General features: G+C 53.6%; 2 protein-coding genes and 1 long non-coding RNA gene across 3 annotated transcripts; 2 read left to right on the plus strand and 1 right to left on the minus strand.

The window, feature by feature from the left end:
- Positions 1-849: 849 nt before the first annotated feature.
- On the minus strand, positions 850-10,278 carry LOC134474859 (uncharacterized). The gene is made up of 4 exons (XR_010045749.1): positions 7,261-10,278; positions 6,644-6,691; positions 5,856-5,979; positions 850-5,653 (listed from the first exon to the last, which is right to left on the minus strand). It is a non-coding gene; the product is annotated as an uncharacterized LOC134474859 (long non-coding RNA).
- An 18-nt stretch (positions 10,279-10,296) lies between these two features.
- Positions 10,297-17,001, plus strand: Pkdrej (polycystin family receptor for egg jelly). The gene has a single exon (XM_003461951.4). It carries the CDS (start codon positions 10,338-10,340, stop codon positions 16,476-16,478), a length of 6,141 nt encoding a protein of 2,046 aa, XP_003461999.2. The 5' UTR covers positions 10,297-10,337; the 3' UTR covers positions 16,479-17,001.
- Positions 17,002-17,937: 936 nt separating this feature from the next.
- On the plus strand, positions 17,938-26,472 carry Cdpf1 (cysteine rich DPF motif domain containing 1). Its single transcript, XM_063243769.1, has 5 exons — positions 17,938-19,517; positions 20,097-20,223; positions 24,163-24,275; positions 24,853-24,964; positions 25,635-26,472. The coding sequence occupies exons 2-5, from the start codon at positions 20,161-20,163 to the stop codon at positions 25,782-25,784; spliced, it is 438 nt and encodes a 145-aa protein (XP_063099839.1). The 5' UTR covers positions 17,938-19,517; positions 20,097-20,160; the 3' UTR covers positions 25,785-26,472.

A 26,472-nucleotide genomic window follows, 5' to 3' on the forward strand; every position in this document is an offset into this window, starting at 1 on the left:
CCACCAGCCACAACCCCCTCCCACCCGGCCGCTCCCCCGGGTAAATCTCTTCCTGCGGACTCCCTCAGAGACTGTCGTTATTTACAGTGCTGAGATTTTGTTGCTCGTGGAGTTTTTGCGATGGTTATGAGTTTTCAGAAATATCGTGTGAAAATGCTGTTTTATGTAAGAACTGAAAAGAGAACATGCTTAGAAGAAAAGCTAGGGGTAAATCTTCATGACCCTGGAGATGGATTCTTAGATACGATGCCAAAGAACAGTCGCCAACCACAGAGTAGCTCCACGGGGCTTGATCAGCTCAACTTCACCAGCAGACTCCAACAGGAAAGAGAAAAGACGGAACGAGAGAAAATACTTGCGAGTAATATATGAATTTTTACAACTCAACGGCAAAATAGCCCAACGAGTACTGGGGAAAGTTCGAATTTACATTTCTCCCAAGAGATACACCCTTATGGAGGGTGTATCTTTAGGTTGTTCTCTCACACTCTTGCTGGGTGAAAGGACCCAAATGTGAAAAGTCACATACTGTGCATGTGAAATACTTCCAGAAAACGTAAATCTCCAGAGACAAAGGGAGATGGTGGTAGCCAGGGCTGGGGGAGGAAGGAATGGTGACTGCCAATGGTTAGGGACTTGTCTTTCAGAGTGATGAAAATATTTTGGAATGAGAGGGAGTAATGGTTGGAAAACATTAGGAAGAGGTTTAATACCACGGAGTCTGCATTTTAAACTGCTAATTTAGTGACCATTACGACCTCCTGTTGCTATCAGGTGGTCCCTTTGGAAATGGTCACCAGTCAAAAGTGTCCAAACAAGGAATCATACAAGGGAAGCCCAAAGTGGTGCCAAAAGTTTATTTGAAAATTGCAGGGTGAGCGCCTGTGGGAGAAACCAGCTCAGCAGAGCAAAACTGGGCAGACCATGAGAAGAAGAAGATTAAAAAAAAGAGAGAAGTACTCGCTGTGTCTGGAATACGCAGCACGGGCTGTCACGGGGACTCATGAGTTCCTTGTGGATGGCGAGTTCCTTGTGGTCTTTCTGTTGCACATCTCGTGGGAGCTGGGGAACCCTGCACCCAGGTCCTGTACTGTCCTGGGATCTCGTCCTTGACTGGTCCGGGCACTTCTCCAGCCAGCTTTGCCACACCCTGTCTCCTAGATCACTTCCCTCCGGAGACATAAACCCCATCTATTTTTGTGGAGTGCTGTGGTCTGTCTTCTAGAGCCTCTGCAAGCTGCAAGGGGCCGCAGAGCCTCCCTCCTTGGGATTCTGTGCTTTCCATCTACCTCGGGGTGCTGTGACTCGTGGCTGAGATGAAGGAAGAAAAAACTGGCAGAAAATAATGAAAAAGAGTTACTGACACTCGAGCTGCCTGTTTGATGGGAGAAAGAAACTTTACTATTAGGCCAGGAGCAGGTCAGGTTTCCGTTCTTCCTGTGGAGAACAATGTATGTTACACAGGGACAGGAGACAAGTTCTCCACAGCCTGAGGGCCGTGACCCTTAGAGGATCTTGTTTACTTATCTGTAGCAGCACTGGAGCTCTGCTTTCTGAGGAGAGATTTCAAGTCTTTCAGAGCTCATAAGAGTTGCCTTTTCCTTGTGGGTGATTGTACTCTTTAGACAGTTCAGGTGGGCCTGGCTTTATTCTAGAAGGATGAATCTAGTTATGGGTCTCTGCCTCCTTTAATGCACAATCACTGAAAAGGGACCTTTCCATGTGGGCGCTAACTAGCCTGCGGTGCTCCCCCGGGCTCCAGGGTGGGCTCCTGTGCATTTGGATACCTCGCTGTACGTGGCCCAGACTGATGAGACATTGAGAGAGCCCCTGGTCTCTGTCACATCAGACAGAAATGGCACTTATATAACAAGACAAATGGACTCAAAGTTAGCCCAGTTTGGGACATGTTAGAGACCCTCCTGAGCACTGGTAGCAACCAGAGCCAGGACGCAGCTGTTTCTTGGCAACATTTGTCCAGAGCTTGCTTAAGGGTCTGGTTGGCTCGCTCTACCTTTCCAGAAGATTGGGGCCAGCAGCAGGAGTGTGGGGGTACTTTCTTCCTAAAGGCTTTGCCTTTCCCTGGGTTATCTGGGAGGTAAAAAGAAGTCCATTGTCATTCTGGAGAGACTGAGGGAGTCCAAATCTAGGGATGGTTTCTCTCAGAGGCACCTTGACTACCCCGCAGCCTTTTCTGAATGATAAGATGGGCTTCCTTCCAGCCTCTGAAAGCATCAGCTAAGACCAAATGTTTAAAACCTCCACAGCAGGCATGAGGGTAAAGTCTGCCTGCCAGTCCTCCCCGGGGTGTGCCATCTCCTCTGCACAGGCTCTAATAAAGGAGCGTTTGGGCTTGCCCAGGTTATTGTAGACAAGAGTGGGCAAGATCTGCAGACCTGTTGGGCGGTTGGAGCTGGTCCCAGGCCATAAAAACCTGAGTGGCCATTTCCAGAGCAGCATTTCTCCCCACGGGAGGAATCACCAGGGCTTTGGGTGGCCTTTCGCTGCACTCCTTAGGGAAGGACCAGTTCCTTTCCGAAATACCATGCGCCCTTTTCATTCCTCCTTGTCCTAAGGCCCATTCATCCTCCTGGGGGGCCGAGATGGCTTTTAATGGTTCCTCAGGAATCGAGAATAAGGCCACAATCTTTCTTTTCCAGGATAAGAGTCTCTCCGTGTGGTCCAGGCTGGTCTCAAACTCACAACGATCTTCCTGCCTCAGCCTCCCAAGGGCTGGGATTACAGGCGCGAGCCGCCACACCGGGCAAGGCTAGAGTCTTAGGGGGCCCTGGGGCTGCCCCTTCCTACTCTACTGTCCGCCTCTGGACTTTCCAAGGAGACTTCAAACATGTCCCTTTGGCGCCCTTTATAGTACCTGAGTGTGACCTGTTGGGAAGACGGACTGCATCCAGGAGCTGCAGAGTTTTCTGTCTGTGTTTTACAGATGATTATTTGCCAGTAAAGTGTCTTTCTTCCAGGTTGCAGCATGGGCGTGTTCCACCAGAAAGGCGTAGCTGGAGTCCGTATCGATGTTTAAGCTGCTGTCTTTTCCTAATACCAATGTCCAAATCAGAGCTGCTAGTTCTGCCTTTCGAGCAGAGGTTCCTGGGAGTGATTAGCTTCACTGATTTGTAGTGAACTCACAACTGCATCAGCTACCTTTGGATGTCCTTCCTGCCAAAGCTCTTCCATCAGTGAGCCACACCTCCTGGGGATCTCGGAGGGGCACATTACTGACGTCTATCTGCCTGCCTGCCTGCGTAGATCTGGGGGACTATATGTTCACAAGAGTGGCTAACTGGACCTGTAGGCATCAAAGAAGCTGGGTTTACAGTAAGGCGACTTTTTGTAATTACTGCAGGGTACCTAAGAGAATGGGCTGACACTTGGTAAGTCATTCCCCTGTTGGCCACGTGTAACCCTCTGTCTAGAATGGCTCTGACCTGATACGGTGCCAGAACGCTCTGTCCCAAAATTAGTTTTGCAGCTTCCTCTGCTAGTACAGCTGTAGCTGCCATTGCTCACAGGCAAGGTGGTCATCCAGAGTCACCCCATATAGTTTCTCTGAAAAGTCTGCCACTGGGTGGGTTTCTTGCTCTAGCCTTGAGTCAAGAACCACCCATCCCCAAAGAAATTCCTCCCTTTTCTGATATGTGGGGAAAGAAGGAAGGAAGGAAAAGGTTTTTAAGCCAGGGGTTCCCAGTTGGAGCCTGAGTAAGGGCCTGATTTATTTCCCTAAAGGCACTGCCAATCACTTCTGCCCACGGTAAGGGGACAGATTCCGGCCTTGTATTGCTTCATATAACACTTTGCCTTTAGTCCAAAATTCGGTGGCCGGATCTTACCTACACAAGCCTGCCATTCCCAGGAAGGAACAAAGCTGTCCTTTGGTGACAGGAGGCCCTGTTGTGACCCCTAAACAGTTGTTATTCCCCAGGTGTAAGAATATCTCCCAGATATTGACTTCTTGGAGGGCTATCTGAGCCTTTTCTTTGGAGACTTTAGATCCGTTCTTAGTTAAAGGCTATGAGCATGTAGTGTTATGGTTAGATAGTTTCTAAGTTAGGCTGTGAACCAGAGTGTCATCTGCATACTGTAGGATGGTTCCTGTCCTAGCTTTAGGCGCCTCGAGTCTTTTTCTAGTGCCTCAGCAAAAAAGTAAGGGCTGTCTCTAAACCCCTATGAGAGAACTGTCCAAGGGTACTGTTTTTCTCTTGTCACGGGACATTTCCATTCAAAGGCCAGTGGATGTGGGGGTGGTGAAGCATATCTTTTAAATATCAGACTAAGAACCATGAGTGTCCCCTGCAACGTGGGAAAGAATTGTCCAGGGATCTGCCACTCTGGGACAGCCTGGAATGACAGCCTCGTTCGTGGGGCAGAGGTCCTCTGCCATCCAGGATTCCCCCGAGGGCTTCATTAATGCCAGGGGACTGTCCTGGGTTCAGGAGGCTGTATTTGAGAACTCTGGCTTAGAGGCTGGAGGCCTTTTGGTGCCTTTTCCTGAGCTGCACACTGTTTTGATTAGGAGATTGGCTGCATCTTTCAGTCTTACAATGCAATCTTACAATCCCAATGTTGTTAATAAATCTCTTCCTGTTGAGGGCGTAGCTCACTACGCGACTGTTAGAAACTCACGGTTCAGCATCTAAGCTTCAAACGGACACATCAGAGAAGGGGTAGAGGATCTCTGACTGGGGTCCCTCTGACCTCAGTTACAGGTACAGACCTAGAGGAGAGTTTCCCAGGGAAGGAAGTCAAGTTGGATCAGCAAGTGGCTGGCTGGCTCCCCCATGATGTCTGAGTTTACCAGAGTTCCTCAGAGGAGATGGTGACGCCCATGAATCGGGGCACTGTGGGTACCCTTCGGCCTCTGCAGTTGTCAGGGCAGGAAATGAGGGCCCTGGCTGGCCCAGCCCCTCTCTGAGACTGGGGTCAATCAAACCGCCAGTGCCATGAGACAGGCGCCACAGCTAGCTCACACGTGGCACAAGGCCGGGGCGGGGTGGCCGGGTGCAATCTCATACCCAGTGTGCTGTTCCTTTGCACGGCACAGGAACAGCCCTGTCCTGCATTCCCCACAGGTTTCTCCTTAGATGACTGGGGTGTGTTTAAAGCATTACCAGTTGCAACAGCTACAATCTTAGCCTTTCTCCTCACTCTCCTCGGGGTCCTGATTAGTAAGCACAGAAATGGCTCTGTCCAGTGGTTGGGTCATAGGTGCCTGAGCCCCCTCGGAAGCTCCTGCACTTTATGCTGAGTATCTGGGACCACCGATGGGGGAAGTGTTCCCTTAGGGCCTCTCCCTCCCTGGAAGGCAGACGGATTGTATTACTACCCCTCAGGAAGCTCTCTGCTAATCGGTTACAAAACAAAGTTGGGTGTTCTTCTCACCCTGCGAGACCTTCCTCACTTTGTAAATAACTAACAGACCTTTAATGCACTTTTGCACGGTAGGAGCAGCTGGCACAGCAGATGTCATTCCGAGTCCATCCTGAGGGTGAGAATCCCAGTTTGGCTCTGTTGAGGGGAGAAGGACCTCTCCAAGATGGTTTCCTTCACTTCTCTTTTTAAACCACAGTGTTTGTCTGGATAGTTTCTAGCCTCTTGTCCTTCATCTGAGGTACAGAACTGGCCATGATGAACTGGACTCCTTGCCATGGTAAGACAAAAGCAAGGGTCAAGTCTGAAGCCCATCTGCCAACGTACTCAGGTCTTCTGAAAGTTGTCCTAGCCATTCCTTGCACTGTTGGACATCCCAAACGGAGAGGATAGCCTGCACCTGAGCATTTCCTCCCACCCCTGGGAGGACAGTCACGAGCCAGCGCAGCAGGAAGCAGCGCTTCGGGTCCCACCTGCGGAGCCTGCGCTGTCTGTGATGCCCAGTGGGACTCAGGGCTGCCTGAGGTGGCTGTCCAGGAAGCTGAGGCATGCTGGGCTCCTCGGGGGCACTGCACTGTAACGAAGGCCTCTGGTGACCTGGAGGCAATGGACCAGAGAGTTACTGGTCAGAGGATTAGAAGGGGAAGGTGGAGGAGCCGTCCTAGCAGGGTTACCTCCCTAAACACATCAGGAGGGTCCCCCTGAGACACAAGGGGGGTCTCAGGAAGGGTCCCCTGGGACATCTTGGTCTTCCTTGGGGCCCTGCTGAGTGCCACAGCTCCTGAGCGTTCCCTTTGATAGAGAGCTGTGAAGGCCTGAACCTGGGGCATCCCGCTCCACCTTACGGTTTAAGCAGGACCGCTGTAACAAGAGAACAGTGTCACAGCTTCCTTTTTGCATTTTTTATCTTTCTGAAACAGGGTCTTGCTACGTGGTTCAGGCTGGCCTTGAGCTCACTTTGTAGCCCAGGCTGGTCTCAAACTTGCAAGAGTCCTCCTGCCTCAGCCTCCTGAGTGCTGGGCTTACAGGCCTGCACCATCATCCCAGTTCTTGAGTATTTTAAAATGGACAATTTTTTCCCCTGAGTTCACACACCCCGCCTGGCACCGGGTAAAATGGGAACAGGAGGGGCGCAGGCATCCGGCTTTGCCTGGGGTCCTGCATCTGCCCCACTGTCTATACCCAGATTTGTCCAGGGCTAAAGCCTTCAGCCTCCCATAGTAGTTCTGCCTCACTGCCCCACCCCAAAGGAGTTCTGTACCAGCCAAGGCTGCCTGAGTTCTTCAAGGGATCGCAGAGTTCCTCCTTCCTATTGGAAAAAACAAAATGTTTTCTCTCTGGTTCTTACAAGCCCCTGTGCTATTTAAAGTCAGAGCTTAGCTCTTAAAAGAAGAAAGGAGATGGGGGAAGATGGTGGCTTCCAGTGATGCCTGCCCATGTAAAGGTTACATCCACACACACGTGCACACAGACACACACACACAGACAAGGTGGCGGCTGGCCACTGGCCAGGTGACATAGCAGCACTGCAGACCAAGGCAGGAACCCAGAAAAGACATGTGCAGACCAGAGGAAGAGGAGACCAGGCCAATTCAAAAGAAATCTCATGACATTTTAGAGAGAAACAAAACAGGTGCCCACGAGGCCTCCCCTCGGGCTCCCACACCTAAGCCTGACTCTCCAGGCTGGCTCGCCAAAACGTTCTCAGCTAGTTTCAAAAGTAGTCCAGGTCCTTCTTGCCTTGAACAAAGAAATGGATGAGATAAGCCCAAAATGGTGCCAAAAGCTTATTTGGAAAATGGGGGGGGGGCGTGAATGGGTGTGAGACGAACCAGCTCTGCAGAGTGAAAAGAAGATAAAAACAAAAGGAAAGGACACCTTCCATCCGGGGACCGTGGTGAGCTCCTCCTGGGCCTGATCTTCACGTTGTCCACATCTCACGGGGCTCCGGAGAAGCTCTCCATACCGGGTCCTGGTGTGGCCCTGGAGTCCTGTAACTGACAGGTCCCGGCCTCTTCTCCAGGGAGCTCCGCCACACCCCACCACCTACATCGCTCTTTCCCTGGGCCCAGTGTGAAATATTCCAAAGCACCTTGGTGAAGAATCTGGCAGCAGCGGGGTGGCTGACAGTGAAGATTTCCACGTCTCCAACATTTCCTCCTGCATGACCAGGTGGCCCTGATGGCCAAAAAGAAACTGTGGGAGCCTGGTCACTCTGTGGGCACCTTCTCAGAACACAAGGGCAGAGGCTGGAGGGGCAGCAGTGTCTCTGGAGGCCATCCTGAGGGCCAAGGTCACCTTCTCCTCACCCCTGCAGAGGGACAGGGCCTTCCTGAGCCCCTTGTCTGTGTCCCTGGAGGGAGCTGGACTGTGGTGCAGAAACAGGGTCACACTCCCAGCTGGGCACAGCATGGGTGCCTGTGTTCCCTCTACCCTCAGGGTGGCCTGGTGGGGCAGCAGGGCTTGACCCAGAGGGTCTTCTAGAAGGACAGTGAGCTTAGTGGGCTCATATGGGGTTGGCTGAAGGACATCAGGGGATGCCCTGCTGAATGGGGGGACCACATGGGAGAGACACTCAGTGAGACCCTCAGTAGGGCCAAGGTGTCCTCCTAGAAGCAGGCCATGCTATGAAGTCACCACTCTGCTCTCTCTCCTCCTCCTTCATTTCTGCTGCGGGGTGGTAGAGGTGGGGGCAGAGCTGGTAGCAGGCGGGGTAACAGAGAAAGAAGGCTGTGACTGTGACATGGACCTGCGCGTGTTAATTACTGAAGGGGAAAAACCTGATAGACAACACAGCACTCTGCATCCAGCGGGCAGGAGGGAACTGGCCATGCCGGATGAATCGGGATGAGCTGGAGTGGAGAAAGGGGATAGAAATCCTTTTTTCTTAAAATTGGAGACCTCAGTACCACAGTACAGGTCTGAAATCTCAGCACTGAGGAGGCTGAGGCAGGAGGATTGCCATGAGTCTAAGGCCAGCCTGGGCTACCTAGTGAGTTCAAGGCCAGCTTGAACTGCATAGCTAGACTAGGTTTCAGAAAAGAAAAAAGAAAAAAAAAAAAAAAAAAGCAAAAGCAAAAACAAAAACAAAAGCATTATTCAGTACCCAGGTTACTTTTTGGAGGAAACCAATCTAAAGATATTGACCCATATTCTCTGTCACAGGAGAACCTAGAAAACAACCTTGACTCTCACCTAGGACAGCAGTGCAGCCTGCTGCCTCAGAGCAAGCCAGGCCTGAGCTCCGGGGCACAGCGGGCAGGACTGCCCTGGACACAGCTGTGGGAGAAGGCACACAGCAGAGGTTGAAGGACGAGGAGATTGGTCCCTGTATGCAAAGACAATGCATCTGGCCTAGAGCAGCGGGCTTGGTCTGGACTACGGCTGCCCAGGGAGGAGGCAGCCACAGGGACACTGCTCCATTCTCTGGCTGGCATGACAGCACTTCTGGAAACTGTCTCCTTGTACACCTTGGATCTTTTTTAAGCAATGAAAATGCTCTTTGCCCTCCCGGCCCCTCAAGATGGCCTCTCTTCTCTCTGTCTCTAGACCCCTTCACACTCTTCCTCCCCATTCCCAAGAACAGTGGGCATGTCCGCCATCATTTCAGTTCCTGGGGTCTCAGGGGCATGGACACAGCTGGCCACTCCTGCCTGGAGCCCCTCTCCCTACAGCTTTGAGGACCCTCCTTGCCCCCCACCTTCCCACCCTGCCCTTTCTTCTCCAGCTTGACTTTCCTTTGACCTTGAAACCTGGGGGACGCTGAGGCCTGTGGACTTCCCCCTGCATGGCACCTGTGAATATCCAAGAGATAACTAGCGGCAGAACATATCTTGCCCTTTGTGTTGTGCCCTTTATTCCCTTAAAACCTGGCCCAGCGCCTCCTCAGCGCTGCACGTTAGTCATCGAGGCGTGCTAACCGTGTAGGGAGTGCCAGTCTAAAGGTTGGCAAAACAAAGCTGAGGCCCCGAGTTCACTTCACCCACTTCATCCGCTTCCAGGCAGGGGGGGGGGCACCAAGATAGAGTTTTATAGGGCCATTCAGCCGTACTTGGAGTCTCTGGTCAGGGCCCTAACCCTGTGGTCGCCATGGGGTCCAGCACAGTCTCCCAAGACTGAAGCTCCCCAAAGAGAAACAGTCATGAAGAATGCCCTGGCGGCTTGGGCAGAGGGGACCTGAGCCTGAGCAGCTGTGGAATCCAGATAATGGTTAACCACGTGCTGGCGTGCAGCAGCAAACCCTTAGAGCCTGCGGAGCTCTCTCTGAACCAAGCCAGCACCTCTCCAGCAGCCCTGTGTGTCCCCAGTCCGGGAGCAGCCCCTTCCTGTCTGCTCTCACTATCCCGGTAGGGATGCACCGGCTGGCCTGGGTCAGAGCCGCGCTCTCTCGGCTCTCAGCTCCTCCAACCCCAGCTCCTTACTTTGTATTGCAGTGAAAGCCTGTTTCCTGTGAATGCGTGCTGATCGCCTGGGTTTAAATTTATCTCTGAAGCCTGACCCATGCTAGCCGGAGACAGGTCCCTGGTGGGGAGCAGTGGAAGTTTTAAAAAGTGAAGCAAGGCAACCCACGTCAGAAACCCAAAGTCAGACCTTGCCGGGCCCTGGGGTGCTCACAGTCTCCCTGGACTTGCAGGCTTCTCTCCAGGGAGTGGGCTTCTGCGCAGGACTCCAGCCCCGGGCAGACTAGAGGGAGGAGACTTTATTTGCCAAGCTCTGACCTTGGGGTACACACTGGTGGGAACACAGGTGGAGGAGGGGTGCTCCACCAAGGTCTCTGAGACCCCATGGGGCCCCTGCTGATGGGACCCCAGTGTCCAACTGGTCTCCAGACTCCTCCTCTCTGAGTTCCCAAGAGCCTTCCCCACCCCCACCCCGTGACCCCTGACCCCTCGCGCCCAGCCCGTGCTCCACCGTTGGGCAGCCCCACGCCTGTCTTCTGCCTTCCGGGCGGCACCATGCGACCCGGGCCCACGCTGCTCCTCCTGGGCCTGGGCCTGTGCTGCTTCCCTGCACCCTCCATCCCTCGCGGGGTGCCGGCCTGGCCATCAGGGGTCTCCAGGGGCACAGCAGAGACTGGGTTGCACATCCGCCCTGCTCATCCTGGCCAGCGGCCGCGCGTGGCCCGTGCTGCCCGGCGCCCCGCCCCCAGCGGGTGTCCCCCGGGGGGACCCATGGCGCCCCTGGACGGCAGAGTCGCAGTGGGCCCCTGTCGCCGCCGCCGCGGCCAGCAGCTACAGGCCCCGGCGTGGCCGGCCACCCTGCAGGTCCCGGGGGCGTCTCTGGCTCCCGGGCTGAAGGCGCGTAACTCCAAAGTGGCCGTGTCCACGCGGGATCCCAAAGCTCTGCCGGTAAGAGACTCAGATTCCACCTCCACGGGAGCCGCCAGGAGCCCCCCGAGAGCGCCCCTCCTGGGAGCTGCCCCCCTGACGGTTAACTTCACCGAGGAGCTGACTCTGAACGGCACCGGGGCCTGGGGCCCGGATGCGGAACACCCGGCGGCGGGGCAGCGCGTCTCCTGGTACTGCACCGCGGACGCGGCCAACTCCGGCGGCGATCGGGCAGCGGGGACCGACCAGCAGGTCTGCCACCCGGATCAGACCGGCCCGCACTGGCCGTGGGCCTCGGGCCGGGCGCTGAGGCTTCCACCGGAGACGCTTGAAGGGGGCCGTGTGTACCATTTCCGAATGGTGACCCAGAAGGGCCACAAAGCGCTGTTTTCTGACCACAGCGTCTACGTGCTGCGCGGACCCGCACCCACGGCCCACATCGCGTGTATTGAAAACTGTGCTCGCATGCTAGCTGTGTCTCGCAGATTTTTCCTGTTTCTAAACTGCACAAACTGTGGCCGGCGAGACGTCTACAGCTGGTCTATTTCTTCTGTGTCGGGTGAGCCGCTGCCATTCAACTGGAGCCAGCAGACCATCACAGGCAGGGACAGCGCTTACCTGGCTGTGCGCGCTTTTGCCTTCCAGAGCTTTGCGGAAGCTGAGTTTTGGGTTTCCGTCTCTCTGAGGAGTTGGGGTGGCGTGACCTCAGAATTCAGACGTTCCTTCGTCGTCAACCACGGCCCCCACGTCGGGCAATGCCGAGTGAGTCCAGCCAAAGGAATCGCAATGTTTACCGAATTTGTGGTGAAATGTAATCGTTTTAAGGATAAGCACGCCCCTGTCTCATATAAAATAACAGTTTTTGATTTGGACAGGGTTGGTGACATCAATTCGGGGCAAGAGAACAGCCTGGGGACCATTGTATATTGGGGGACACAGACCACAACACCCCCTTTCTTTCTTCCTGCCGGCTCCGCTGCACATCAGTACACCTTGAAGCTATCTGCTCGGGTTTATGACTCTCTGGGAGCCTTTACTCAGGCGACCGTCTCTGTCACTGTGTGGCCACCTACAGCCATAAGCTCTGCAGAGAGTGTGTGGCGGCAGATCCTGGGTGTCACCACGGGACCAGCTTCCCTGCTGTCCACCCTGCTCCAGCAGCAGGACTGGCTCCCTGCAAGTTACTTAATGAGCGTGGTAGCTTCTGTGATGAACAGCATGAGCACCGAGCGAACTCTCAGCGATGACAGAGCCCAGCTCCGGGAACATCTGATCAATCAGTCCTTTGGGCTTCCCCTAAGAACGTCAGAGGAAGTGGGCCAGGTAGTGGTGGCTATTGCCAAACTGACACAGGAAGCCTCTGAGGTCACCCAAGTGGCTCAGAAACGTGCCATGGTGAGACTACAGCAAGCAAATCAAGCCCTACAAACGTACCAATGGGAAGACGAACACAGGAGCGCCAAACAAATAGAAACGGTGGGCGCTGGAATAGTGACGGGCTTGTCTAATATACTTAAACTGGCTGCTCCTCAGGAAGTGCTCGAAGACCTTCTCTTCGTAGTGGAATCGCTATCAGACACAATAGTGGCTCATAAAGTGCCAGGCAGTGACGCCACCGTGCTGAGGACTCCCAGCTTTAGCATGCATGTGGAAAAGGCTGTGAAGTGGGACCTTGCCCAGGCCTTTGGAAAAGACAAACATGGCCGAAACTGGTTCCACGCAACACTAAATGCCAGCCGGGTTCCCAGGCTGGCTGCAAATGCTCCAGTTTCTGTGATGGTCTGTGAGTTCACACATGACCCATTTCCTTGGTTAAGTTACCCAGAAAGCATTTCAACAGAGGTGGACGGGTTCAGAATGACAGGGGCCACGGATAACGGGGGCGTGGTAGAAATCATGCCTGACACAGTGGAAATGTACCTCACCAGAAAAAACTTGACCTCTGTGACTTTCGGTCTCACATTGGGACCCGACCCTAAGGATGTTGGGTCCTCAAAGATGACAACAGGAGGGTTTAGCTTTGAGGTGGACAGCGGAGGAGTTAGGGAGGTACTGGTCCACATCGTGACAAATGAGACCGTGCTGTTGACAGTACTGGTGTACGTGGGCCATCATGTCACCCCCAACTATCTGGCAGCCAACTTCCTGGTGCCCCATGACACACCTCCAGTTGTCACCCAAAGTGACCTATTTGACCCAGCCTGTGCAGTCAAGGTGGCTCGAGTGGTCTGCCTGCCACAGTCCCTCCTGCAGGTCATGGCTCGGCACAGCCACTCACCCAAGTACAACGTATCTGTGGTTCTGCGGGCCCCGAGCTCTGCCCTGGAGCCCACTGACAGGCTAGTGCAGATTTCCATCTTCAGCGCCCGCTGCTTGGACATGTACAGGACCCAGAGCGAGTGGAGGGAAGACGCTTGCATGCTGGGAGAAAAGACCACCTGGGACAAAGTGCACTGTACCTGCAGGGACATAGGGAGGACCAGGCGACAGCCGAGGATGCTGCCTCGTGTTCCCCTGCACATGCACTACGTGACAGCCCAGGTGGTCTCCATTCCTAACCCTGTGGGGCTACCAGGGGCTGTCACAGCAGACTGTCAGCAAAACCCTGTGACCCTCCTCACTGTGCTTTTCATCATGCTCGTCTACACAGGTCTAGCTTCCTGGGCCTTGTGCAGGAACAAGGTGGACCGAGTTCTTCGGGACTGTGTGATTGTCCTGCCTGATAACAACTCCAATGATAGCGTGTGCTACGTGGTCACTGTCTTTACAGGAAGTCGCTGCCAAGCTGGAACCAGGGCCAATGTCTTCGTCCAGCTCAGGGGCACACACAGCACCAGCGATGTGCATTGCTTAAGCCACCCACACTTTAGGACTCTCTTCCGAGGAAGTGTCAGCGCTTTTCTCATGACGGCCAAACGGGACCTAGGGGACATCCATTCCATTCAAGTGTGGCATGACAATGGAGGCCAGGCACCTTGCTGGTATCTGAGTCGAATCAAGGTGGAGAATGTGTTTAGCGGGCACATCTGGCTGTTCATGTGCCGAAAGTGGCTTTCCATTGACACCACTTTGGATAGAACATTTCATGTTTTGCGTCCTGAGGAGCCTGTGGGAAGAAAAGATTTCTTTCTCATCGATCTGCCTCACAAGCTCCGGACACATCATGCGTGGTTCTCCGTTTTTGCTGGTTTTGTTCCCAAGCCATTCAGTAGACTCCAACGATTGTCCTGTTGCTTAGCAGTGTTGCTAAGCTCTCTTTTTTGTAATAGCGTGCTCTTCAATCTGAACAGGCACGAGCAGGCTGCGTCCAGAGAGGGGCGCTACACCAGATCGATGGTGATCGGAACTGAAAGTGTCTTAATCACACTCCCGGTGCAAATGCTAATAACTTTTTTCTTCACTCACTCCCAGAGGATACCCCAAGGGGGTCGAGATGAGCAAGCCCTGGTGTTAGAAGGCAGTGGGTGCTGGGAAGAGGGACTGTGCAAGTGGTACACCCACAGGGGCACCAGGGGAGCCTCGAAGCCCACCTTGAAGGTGTCACCTGGAAAGCCAAAGCCTTCCCTCCAGGTGGCCACTGGGACAGAGCACCAGCATGAGAAAGCAGACAGCGATGCAAACGTCCATAACAGAAACACTGGAGACACTCACGATGTCCCTTCTGGAGAGCCGCCTTCCCACCAGGGTCCTAAACGCTGCCAGACACAGTGCTGGATAGCTCTGTCTTGGTGGTGTGTGTACACAGCATGGTTCTTTGTGCTCGCCACTTCTACTGTATCCTCGTTCTTTATCATATTTTATGGCCTGACTTACAGCTCTGACGAGTCAGTAGAATGGCTCTTCGCATCGATTTGCTCATTCTGTCAGTCAGTTTTTCTGGTGCAGCCACTTAAGATTATACTTGAGTCAGGCATCAGGACCAATAAGCCCACGTACTGCAAAGACCTGGCGTGGGCAACTGAGCATCCCTCTTGTGAGATCAAGCTGTGCGGGCTGCGGATGCCTCGCGATGAGGCGCGGAAGCTCCGGGAGCACGTGGCCCAGCTGCGTGCCTCAAGGAGGTACCAGCCCCTCACGGAGGACGAGGTCAGGATCTTCAGGAGGTTTCGGAGGGTCAGGAGGAGAGCCATCTTGTTCCTGAGCTACCTCATGACTCACTACATCTTCATGGCGCTTCTGCTGCTCCTCATCGTCCGGCTGCGCCACACCGACAGCTTCTACTACAACCAGTTCATTCTTGGTCGCTTCTCCAGGGACCTTGCCGCCGTGACGAAGCCAGAGGACATCTACAGGTGGCTCAGCCTCGCCCTTCTGCCGCTGTTCCACAACAGCCAGAACCCGACTTTCCTTCCCGACAGCTCCTCCAAGATCTTGGGGCTCCCGCGCATGAGACAGGTGAGGGCAAAACCTACTGAGAAGACATGTCCGCCTGCTAAAAGCTTCATGCAATACAACTTGGCAGGAGAAATTCACTGTCATCCTGCATATGGCACTGACCCACAGGACACGGGGAACTACTCCAGGTTCTGGAGTGAAGTGGACAAGCAGGCTAGAGGCATGAACACTGAGGGGTTCACCTACAAGCCTCAGGGAAAGACGTGGGTGTATTACTCCTATGGACTGCTAAATACCTATGGATCCGGAGGGTATGTTTTCTATTTTTTCCCAGAACAGCAGCAGCTTAATTCCACACTGAGGCTCCTAAGACTGCAGCAAAGCAATTGGCTTGATGAGAAGACGTGGGCCGTGATTCTGGAACTGACCACCTTCAATGCGGACAGCAGTCTGTTCTGCAGCATTTCCATCATCTTTGAGGTTTCTCAGCTAGGCGTGATCAACGCCAGCATTTCCACGCAGTCCTTCTCGCTAGCTGAGTTCCACAGAGAATCATCGGCAGAAATCTACCTGTACGCGGCCATTCTCATCTTCTTCGTAGCCTACATTGTGGACGAGGGTTATGTCATCATGCAAGAGCGAATCTCCTACGTAAAAAGCATTTACAACCTGCTCAACTTCGCTTTAAAATGTATATTTACTATGTTGGTCACGCTCTTCTTCAGGAAGTATTTCTTGGCCACTGGCATGATCCAGTTTTACCTGTCCAACCCTCATGACTTCGTTCCTTTCCACCTGGTTGCCCAAGTAGATCACACCATGAGGATCACTCTGGCTTTCCTGTTATTTCTGACCATCCTGAAGACCCTCAGGTATTCCCGATTCTTCTATGATGTGCGCCTGGCCCAGAGGGTCATCCAGGCCGCCCTCCCTGGCATCTGTCACATGGCTGTGGTGGTGTCTGTGTACTTCTTTGTATACATGGCCTTTGGTTACTTGGTATTTGGCCAACACGAGTGGAACTACAGTAACTTGATTCACGCCACTCAGACCATCTTCTCCTACTGCGTCTCAGCTTTTCAGAACACCGAATTTTCCAATAACAGGGTTCTTGGGGTCCTGTTCCTGTCCTCTTTTCTGCTGGTGATGGTCTGCCTCTTGATCAACTTGTTTCAGGCCATGATCTTGTCTGCTTACGAGGACATGAAGCAGCCTGTGTATGAAGAACTGTCGGAGGAGGTGGAAGTCATGTCCTACCTGTATCACAAGCTAAGAAAAGTCTTTAGCTTTCTGGCCCCCAACGATCAGACTAGAGATGAGCCCGAGTTCTTCATCGACATGCTGTACGGGAAGCCAGAAAAGAACAGCTGCCGGTATCTGGGGCTGAAGACCCGAAACATTAATGGGAAGAAAGTGGTTTACCTCGTTGTTTGATCGGTGGACTCAATAATCGTATGTGGGTCTCCCTGAATGCACACTGTGTGGGGCTCAGGGACGCAGGGTGGTTTATGGCTCAGTCATGCTCCCACATGGGAAGCACCCCCACTGTGCCCAGCACCTGAGAACAGGAAGCAGGCATAGAGGATCAGTGTCGGGTTCCTGGACTGACTTCCTTCTACACAGAACGGTGACTCCTGGTCCAGCGGCACGCTTGCTTCTTAGCAGCCTGCAGCAGTGTGGAGGGGTTAGAACCACTGGTTCTGAGGGAAGGAGTAACCAGGTCCCACTTGGACCTGCCCAGGCAGAGCAGCCCGCAGCCTTAGCCTCCCTGAGCGCCACTCCTGCTTTGCAGGCCAGGATGCAGATGGGGTTGGGGGAGCCTTATCTCCATGCCTGGTGGGCCAGTACCAGGGGACCCTGTGGGGAACCCCAGGACTTGCTCTTGAGCTTGGGAATGCAGGCATGGAGCATCGGAATGCAGGGGTCAGTAGTCTGAGCTTCCCACCACTCCTTTAGGCTCCCACAGTTAAGTAAACCTTGTAAAGTTTCTAAGAGACCTGCCTTTTATTAATGAAGAGGTGCTGGATAGCTTCTCACTGAAACCCTGTGCATGCTGTATGTACTGAACACAGCAGTCAGGACTTGGGCCTTGGTTGTTTATGGCATGGTGGGCTATTCAGAAATACGGAGAATGTGGCGGTTCATTGTTGGAGAGCAACAAGGGCTAAGAGCTGCCCTTTCCCCTCAAGAGCTGCCTTTATGTAGATGACACGTTTTATCAGAATTAAATTTCTTCTGCGAGACTCGGCAACGATTTTAGCATCAGAAGCAAACAGACAGGTGGTAGCTGCCCTCAAAGTCAAGGACCAGAAATGGGAGGAGGGACTGAATCAGGTGGCAGGCTGTTCTGTCCTCACATCAGTGCCCTGTCCTGATGGCACTGGAATGGCCATGGTGGCCATGCTCCTGCGGCTGTGTGCATGTGCATCCCATCCTTCCCTCCAGAGAAGGCAAGGAGAATGGGCCACTCACCCTGGTGGGGAGGTCTTGGGGTGGCCTGGTCCCTGGTGCCCACTGTCCTCCTTGGAGATCATGTTCCTGAGACCACCTGGTATCAGAACAGATGGAGAAGGTGGCAATGTGGGCCCAAACAACTGCTCTTTACTGATACAGGCCGGCTGCATTCCAGTCAGATACCCTCAGCCTCTGAGCTGTGGGGTTTAAGCTCCAGTTGTGGGTGACATTGACCTTGGAGGGGGTAAAGATCACTGGCAGGCAAGGCCAAGATACACTCTCTAGGTGGCGCACCTGGGCATCTTCCCCAAATTTAGCAATCAGCAATAAGACTTACTCAGCTTTAGACTCAGAATTGAACCATGAACTTCAATATCACATTTAAACATTGGTAAGAAGGTATATATGAACGATTACCATAATTGCAGAAAATATTACAACACATTTTTCTTTTATTGTTATCATTACGGCATTTTGTTCTTAGCACTGTTTCTTACAATAGTGTTTACTGTTTTCTTTCCATTTTTCAATACTGAGATATTTTTTAAAACCTGAAAATTGCAGTAGGTGGCGCCTCATTTTGCTTAAGTCTTTTAATGAATAGCATACCTCCGCCTCTAACATGTAGGAAACTCTAGTCTCACAGCAATTAGTTCCAGGATCATTTGCACACGAATCTTCAGATACCAGCAGATGTTTCTGATGTTGGTTCTAACATCACTTCATGTTCGGCAGCTTTCCACTACTGCAACAACACATCTGAGAGGAAAAGCCTGAAGGAAAATGTTTTTTTGTGGCTTGACGGTGGACTGAGAGTTTCAGCTCACAGCCTGGTGGCTCACTTTGCGGCAGACAGGGTGGAGGGAGCGGGTAGAAGAATGGAGTCTAGGGAAGGCACACCCTCACCTTTCAGGCCATGCCCCAAGGACTCCTCCCTTCTATAAGGCCACACCTAAACTCTATCACCTGATTGCCCATCCAATTATGAACCTACCAGTTATAGAGGACATTTTCGCATCCTCAACTTGGTCCAGGAAGGTTATATTATTGTAATCTTAAGGAGAAGTTATTGGAATTCTAGTGAGTTAATTCCAATCTATCACTTTCAGTGCAACCCATGACAAGAAAAAAAAGCATACATATATGCAGTTGTGAGGAGTCAGAGGTCCTAAGTCCAGCTGAGATGGTGTTCACTATCTCACCCAAAGCCCAACCTGGGTTTTAATTCTCCATGAGGGGAGTGGCTTGGGGATGAGTAGCAGGAAATAGGTGACTGCTGTGAGCTGGGCTAAGGAAGACACCTGAGATCACCTCTTCGATATACAGAGGGCAAGAAACACAGAACGATCTGCGTAAATAACTGAGATAGCATCTAGTAACTGGGGGTCCTGCTTCAGCTCTGAGGCACAATCCTTTTTGTTCTGCAAAGTCACAGCCTCTTTCTTGGGGCTCCATCCCAGCCGACAGCATGGATGGAACACAGCTCTCTATCCTGCCCAGCTCAGCCATGTATTTGGGGAAGTCACTGGGCAGGATGACACTGACCTGTCACTTTGCTTCAGAGATTACATACCAGCTCCTCAACCAGCCCAATTTTTGATAAACTTTTCCTAGTAAATGTGGAAGCCTGGTTTTTAAATGTAACTTTTGTTCCATCATAGGCCATGACCTGCTCTTGTAGTATTACATCATGTAGTTCTTACCTGCCTATGAGCAATTTATCTGAAGTCTGCTTTTAGCCTTCCTGGCGTTACCATCAAGTATCTGAAAGTGGTTCTAGGTCAAATTTGAAATGCCTCATCAAAATGTTTCACCTTGGGGCAGATCCAGAAAACAAAACTAAAACGTAATCAAACTGTAATAATCTTGGAACGGAAGTAAAGAATGTCACTGCTCGCTAATTTCCGCCCAGATGTAAGCAGAGGTCCTAGTTTCAGTTTTATTAAAATGTCTATCCTTCCTCCCCAGACTGCGATCCAATGCAACTGAGCAGCATTCCTTAAACACAGCTGGTCAAAGGTAATGACAGTGCACATCCTTCTGGGCCGGGCATGGGTACAGCGGGCACTACCGGAAGACTTCCCCTCTCCCGCATAACTCAACTCTTAAATCACCGGGAAAGAGGGCAGCAAGCACCATCATCCCAGGGCACAGGGGAAGAAGGGCTCCAGCCGGCTCAGAATCGAGGACCCTCGCCCAACGGGAGGCCGAGGGACGGACGCATGCCCCAGGGAATGAGCAGCATCCGAGTCCCCAGGGGCTGGAGAAACGACGGCCGGTGTCGTGGTTGGCTCCGAGGAGACGGGAGAGGCCCGGGAGGCTGAGAGCGAGGCGCAGGCCCAGAGACGCCGCCGGCCGCTCGGAGACTCGCGGGAGCACGGACGCGTCGTCAGGCCGCACAGCCACGAAGGTGGCGGGGTCGCTGGGTCACTCGGCACCCGGAGCCAGCAGCGCGCCAACATCGCATCCCGTCCCGGTCGCCTCCCCTCCACCCGCAGGCCCTGCGACGGCGTCTTAGACACTGTGGAACGCTGTGGAGCGCCAGCGAGGAAGCCACGCTCCCAGTTCCGCGGCTTACCCGCTATCTCCGCCTCGCAGCCCACGCAGCCGGAAACTGGAAGAACGCGGCATCCGGAAGTCCCTCCCTCCGCATGCGCCCTGGATGGCGGGCGGGTTGTGGGCGGAGCTGCGCACGCGCCGTGGGACGCGGAACCGCTCAGAGCTGGTGAGTGCGCACCGTTTTTCAGTTTTAGGCTCTCCCAGTTTCTGGATCAACGGCCGAGGGGCGGGCGGACGGGCTGGGGACCCCGGCCCCGGTGTGTCGTCAGCTCTGCGGAGCATCGGTGACCACGAGATCTTCCGGGTGGGGAGCGGTGCGGTGGAATAGTCCCGAGATTATCACCGCTCTGCCGTCTGCTGAGGTCCGCGCTCTCCCGGAAGATGTGAACTGCACAACTCGAATTAGAATGCTCACCTTCTAAGGGTCATTCTTGGCACCCCTGTAATCCTGTCGCTCCCGGAGGTCGTGGCTGGAGGATCGCATATTCAGGCCTAACCAAGGCAATTTACTGATTTAGCCACACCCTGTCTCGAAATAAAAAAAAAAAAATAAACAAGGGGCTGCGAATGTAACTTACTGGGAAGATCCTGCGTTCAGTTCCCAGAACCCAGGGTTGTGGGGGGAGCCACTGGGAACCCGTGCCCCAGGGGTTTGCGTGTCGGTTGCCAGATTCCAAAGCTCATGCTCTTGGACGTACTGCATTCTGCCAAGTCCGGAGCAGGGGACCCAGCTGAGGGCCAGGGGCCCATGATGACGTTGTGTAGAGTAAGAACTTTGAAAGAGTAGTAGAAATCCTGCAGGGAGAGGCAAACGCGATAATCCATAGAGCCTACCAGACAGTGCCAGTTATGGGGACCACTTAGGTGAACGTCTGAGAAGAGGCAGCGCCGCAGAGACCCAGCAGAGGGCAAGGGGCGGGGCCACGCGGGCAGATAGGCCGCACACCAAATGTGCAACACATGAACAAGGTGAGGTGGACCCCTGGGAACAGGCCACTCTCGCTGGGTGCTACAGGGAAAGAAGGAGGGAGCAAACCTTCCTTGCCTGCAGGGTTGGGGAGGGAGCCGCTGCCACCGGCTGGAGCTGCCTCAGTTCTCCCAAGGCCGAAGGGCAGCAAGTCCTATCACCCGGTGGGAAGGTGGGGATGGGTTCCCAGGGGGTTGTGGGGCAGAGGACAGTCCTGAGGCTGTGTCCTTAGAGGTCTCCTGTGGCTGGGGTGGGCGGGATTCCTGCCCATGTCTGAGCCAGAAGCTGGGTCGGGACACCAGGATACCTGGTGCAGCTGTGCCGTGTGACACCTTGGGACCCAAAGGTGAGGCTGGGGCGGATTTTGAGAAAAACTCTTTAGACCAATAAATCTCACATCTCAACACAGGTGAGGCTAGGGAAAGCTGAAGGCAGAGACACCCCGAGGATCACAATTGTGAGAAAACGCAGGCCCATTCACTTGATGGACTCAGCCCCCGCAGTTAAAGGCCTAGCAGAGGCCGAGATACTGCTTCCCCGCAGAAGCACTGCTCCACTGCCTAAGAAACAGCACCCAGCTCTCAACCAAACTGAGAGGCATCGAAAAGCAAAGGAACTAGAAGCACACACTGTCAGGAATCAAAACAACCAATAGAATCAGGATCCAGTATGACTCAGATGTTAGAACTAGTACGGAAGGAGCTGAAAAGAAGCATGATTTGTATGTTTGGAGTGTAAATACATGGGTATTTTCAGCCCAGAAGGAAACAGTCATGGAAATGCTAGTGGAACATGGCACAGGTAAAGAATGTTTTTAAGAAGTACGCAGAGCTTGACATGGTGGTACACACCTGTCATCCCGACACACAGGAGGCTGAGGCAGGGAGGGTCCCTGTGCGTTCAAGGCCTGCCTGCACTACATAGTGTTTGAAAACCCAGAATAGAGCATCCAGGAACTGTGGTCAACATCCAATGGCATGGCAATTTGCACTGGAATCTCAGCAGAAAAGTGATTAAAGTGGGGCAGAAGTATAGTTTTCTAAAAATAATGAACAATATCAAATCATACATCTAGGAATTTGCCTAAAGAAACACCATCAGAACAAATAACTTTAAAAGAAAAAGCAAAACCCCTTAGGAATATACTCAAACCCGAAGACAAAAGTCTTGACTGCACCCAGAGATAACCCTAAGGGTAGGGATGAGGGGAGGCCTTAGGGTGAAAGGGACAGACCAGACAGCAGTGCAAAGCCAGGCGGTGAGCGGTGAGCGTGCAGTGTCCACAGGACAGGAGGTGGCCCCAGAGCCATGGCCTGGGAGGAAATGGGCCACCAGGTTAGGTGGGGCTCGTGCCGAAGCAGGGGGTTCCCTGTGCAGTCCTGCGCAAAGCCACTTTGGTGACACAGGAGGGCTGGGCCCAGTTTGCATGCTTTCTCTGCATGTTCCAAATGGACTGTGGTTTTCTTCCTGTGTTTGGTCGCTGGCATGAACTTTATTCGTTGCTTGGCGATGGTAAAGCAGCTTTGTGTTCCCGGATCCAATCCGGTCTTTCACGGTCCATGAGGCCTTGTATGTAGGCTGTGACCGAATCTAGCAGGCAGCTGTGCTGTTAGGACTTTTGTACTCAAGCTCACGAGGATTTGGTCCATAGATGCCCTGGTAGCTCTGCTTAGTGCATCTCAGGTGACTCTGGGGGCTCAGGGTCTGCGGGGTCTGACTTCTATCATGGGGGAAGTGGTCCTTTCTCCCTTAGGATCCAGGTGTCTGTATAGCAGTGTTCCTGCTGAAGTGCCAATCAGAATTTGTCATAAAGCCTTCTAGGCATGTCATTTAAACAAAAATAATAAAGTCACTTATTTCATTTCTGGGAGAAGTTTTAATTATGAATTTAATTTTCTTAGTAGATATAGGGCTATTCAGGTTTCCTGTTACTTGAGTTCGTTTTGGGGTTTTGTTAGTTTTCTGAGATGAGGTCTTGCTATCTAGTCCAGGCTGGTCTTGAACTCATTGTAGAGCCCAGGTTAGCCCTAAATTCACAGTCATCCTTCTGCCTCAGCCTCCTGAGAGCTGGGATCACAGGCGTGTGCCACCACGCCCTGAATTTTCGATAACTGGTATTTTTGTCAAGAAATCGGGACCTCTGATCTAAACGGTAAAAAATTTTTGGTTGAAAGCTGCTCGTGGTGTTCCTTTATTGTCCATTTACTGTCTCTTGTCTTAGTTCTCTTCTCTTTCCGAGATTCTTATCTTTGTGTTTTTCTTGGTAAACCAACGGGAACCCTGAACTTCCGGAGTAAGTGACCTTGGCTGTATTGGCTTTTATTTTGCCTATGACTGTATCTTTTCTATTTTCATTATCTTTTCTTTCTGTATAAGTTGGATGTGATTTGCCTTTTTCTAGTTTCTTAAGAAATCATCATGTACGTGCTGTTTTTCCTTTGGTATTGGGACTGAACCCAGGGCCTTTGCACTGAGCTGTATTTCCAGCCCTTAATTTTTTTTTTTAATATTGGAGACAGGGTCTTGGTAAATTGCCCTGGTGGCTCAAACTTGGCTCCCCTTTCCACAGCCTCCCAGCTGGGGATTACAGACGGCCTGCACATCTGCTTAGTGGGTTTTAAACACTCTACAAATGCAAACATTTAATGACCTGACTCCCTCTACGCGTGGCTTAAATACATTCTGTGTATTTTTGTTTCTACTTAGTTCAATCCGTTGTCCAATTTCTCTTGTGATTTCTTCTTTGAACTCTGGTTTCTTTTTTATATATATTTTTTGTTTTTTTCCTTTTTATTGGTACCGGGGATTGAACTCACGACTGCCTGCTTGTAAGGCAGGCGCTTATGCCGCTGAGCTAAATCCCCAGCCCCTTGAACTCTGGTTTCTTTAGAAGCCGGCGTTTCAATCTCCAGATACTCCAGGTGTCATGCTGTCCCTGATTCTACTGGGGGCTTAGAGAATAAGCTGTGTGATTTGGGCGTTTCAAGCCTGAGATGCATTTCATGGCCAGCAGGAGTCCCGCACATACTCCCGGGGTCCAACGGCCACGGTGTGCAGCGCATGGCTGGGGCGCTGGGAGGTTCGGGAAGGCGCCTTTGCTCTTGCAAGTGACCGCAGCTCTGACCCTTCATGGTGTAGATGGCCTCTGAAACCGAGCATCGTTCCCTGGGAGTGTTCGAGTGCCAGCTCTGTGGCCTGACGGCACCCTACAGCTATGTAGGGCAGAAGCCCCCCAACACCCAGTCTGTCGTGTGAGTAGCCCTGGCCCTGGTGGCCAGAAGTATGACCCGGGGAGGCCAAGGGCTGGCAGGGCTCAGGGCTGTGTGACCCTCCCAGGCCCCACCCCACCCATTGCTCCCCCCTCCCAGGACCCATCTATCCAGGGCCCAACCCCCCAGACCTTATCCCTCTCAGCAGGTGTCACCCTGTTGATGGCACTTGCTGGGTAGGTTGCTGTCTAATCACTGTCTTTGCGCTGGTGGAAACAGACTTCCTGTGGTCTGCCCAGAGCAGACTGGTATGGAGGTGGCCCTGGGCTGGCTTCTGGACTGCCAGCTTGTCCTTCCTCAGGTGCCATTTGGGGAGGGCTGACCAGTCGGATCCAGGCCGCTTCCTCTGGCCCGGGTTAGCTGGTGCCCCTGCGGCAGGGCCATGAAGGGGGACAGAGCCCAGTCTCCTTGGGTGGCCTTGTGCCCCATCCAAGTCAGCTCAGGGCTGGGGTCACACGAACAGCTCCTGTGGCTGAACCCCACCCCCCAGTCTGATCTAAGTTCCTGGTGGCCCGCCTCTCGGGCTGTTGGTTACTGAACTGTGGCCCTGTCCCCACAGCCTCCTGGAGGAGAGCTACGTCATGAAGGACCCCTTCTCACCAGACAGAGACAGGTTCCTGGTCCTGGGTGCACGGTGCAGCATATGCGGCAAGCTGGCATGCGTGGGCCCGGTGGGTAAGCGGGGTTGAGCCGCCACCTTGGTGGTGTGGCCCGGCCTTCCCAGTGCTAGTGGGGAAGGGTGCAGGTTCTCGGAGGGCAGGGCCCACATAACAGAGGGCAAGGGGCCAGCAGGGCCCGGCTCGAGGGGGCTCCCTGGAGTCTCAGGGTGCCAAGCACCTTGCCATCAGCAACACACACCTGCTTGGGCGCACCCTGGGGGTAGCAGCTCTCACCATCACGGTTCTGTCCCAGCCAGTAAGGAGGGGCAAGGGAGCACGTGCCTCGGAAGGGGTTGACTGGGAGGTGGCACACCCAGCTGCACACATAGCCCTGACCAGACTGTCCCACAGCCATCCCCAGCTGCAAGGAGTGCTGGGAAATACTGCCCTGGGCTTGGTGCTGTGAGCTGGCCAGGGAGGGTGGCTCACAATTCTGGGGTGAATGGATATGAGGGGGTGGAGGGGCTGTCTCTGCTGCTCCCAGCCCCAGGGCCCCAAGTCCTGTCCTTGCTGTGTGCTGGGAAGTCCGGCTTTGGACCTGGCCTGCTGCACAGCATGGAGTCTGTCCCATTGGGCTGTTCTCACTGGGGTACTCAGGGACAAAGTGCCAGCGCTCCACCCCCTGGGGGCCCTGGGCAGCCCCTGTGGGTGCCCCCAGGGTAAGTCCCCCTTTCCCTTCCAGGAATGCAGTCTGTTCTACTCCAAGCGGTTCTGTCTCCCCTGCGTCCGGGAGCACCTCAGCGCCTTCCCACCGGAAATCCGGCAGGACCTGGAGAAGAAGAAAGCCCCCTCCTCCTCAGGGCCCTCCGGCCGGGCCTGCCCCAGGAGCTGAGCGTGGCCTGCCCAGGGCCAGCCTTGTTCCTGGGAGCCCATCTGCAGCCAGGCAGGCTGGGTGCCCCAAGACAGGCGTGGGCCGGGTACAGCGCTTTGGCCCCAGCACCTCCTGGGTGAGCACAGCAGCGGCAAAAGTCACCATGGGTGTGTGGGGGGCAGAGGCAGGGCAGGGGGTTGGCTTCAAGGAAATCTGTGCCAGCAGTGGCCTTGGCAGGGGTTCATGTAAGCCCCTGGGAAAGATTACACCAGTGGTTCCGAGGCCTTCACACCCTGGAAATCCTGACTGTGTTAATCTGGAACTCAGAGAACTCAGATGTTCTGCAAAGCAGTCCTCCCACCCAGCCAGCACGTGGAGACCCGTGTCCCGTGGGTGGTGGATGGTTGTGACCCCGTGGCAGCTGTGGATAGTCCCCTGGGCACCCCTAGCTCAGGGCCAGTTCCCTCCTGTCTCCCGTGGCCCAGTCAGGAGTGCGTGGGCCTCCTCAGCTCGTAGGACCCCTCACCATCTCGGACACGGCCCCCAGCTGGCCAGTGTTTCTGAGTCCCCGGCCCTGCGCGGTGGCATCTGTAGCGTGCAGGTGTCAGCTTCACATCGGCTGAGGATTAGCTGCTCTGTGGCACTTTACGGTCCCTGCAGGGTCACTCTCGTTTTTGATGAAAGACGGATAAAGAGCTTTTCCTCACAA

Source organism: Cavia porcellus, unplaced genomic scaffold (assembly GCF_034190915.1).
Source record: "Cavia porcellus strain 051 isolate PalLab524CR breed Dunkin Hartley unplaced genomic scaffold, mCavPor4.1 scaffold_40, whole genome shotgun sequence".
Taxonomy (NCBI): Eukaryota; Metazoa; Chordata; class Mammalia; order Rodentia; family Caviidae; genus Cavia; species Cavia porcellus.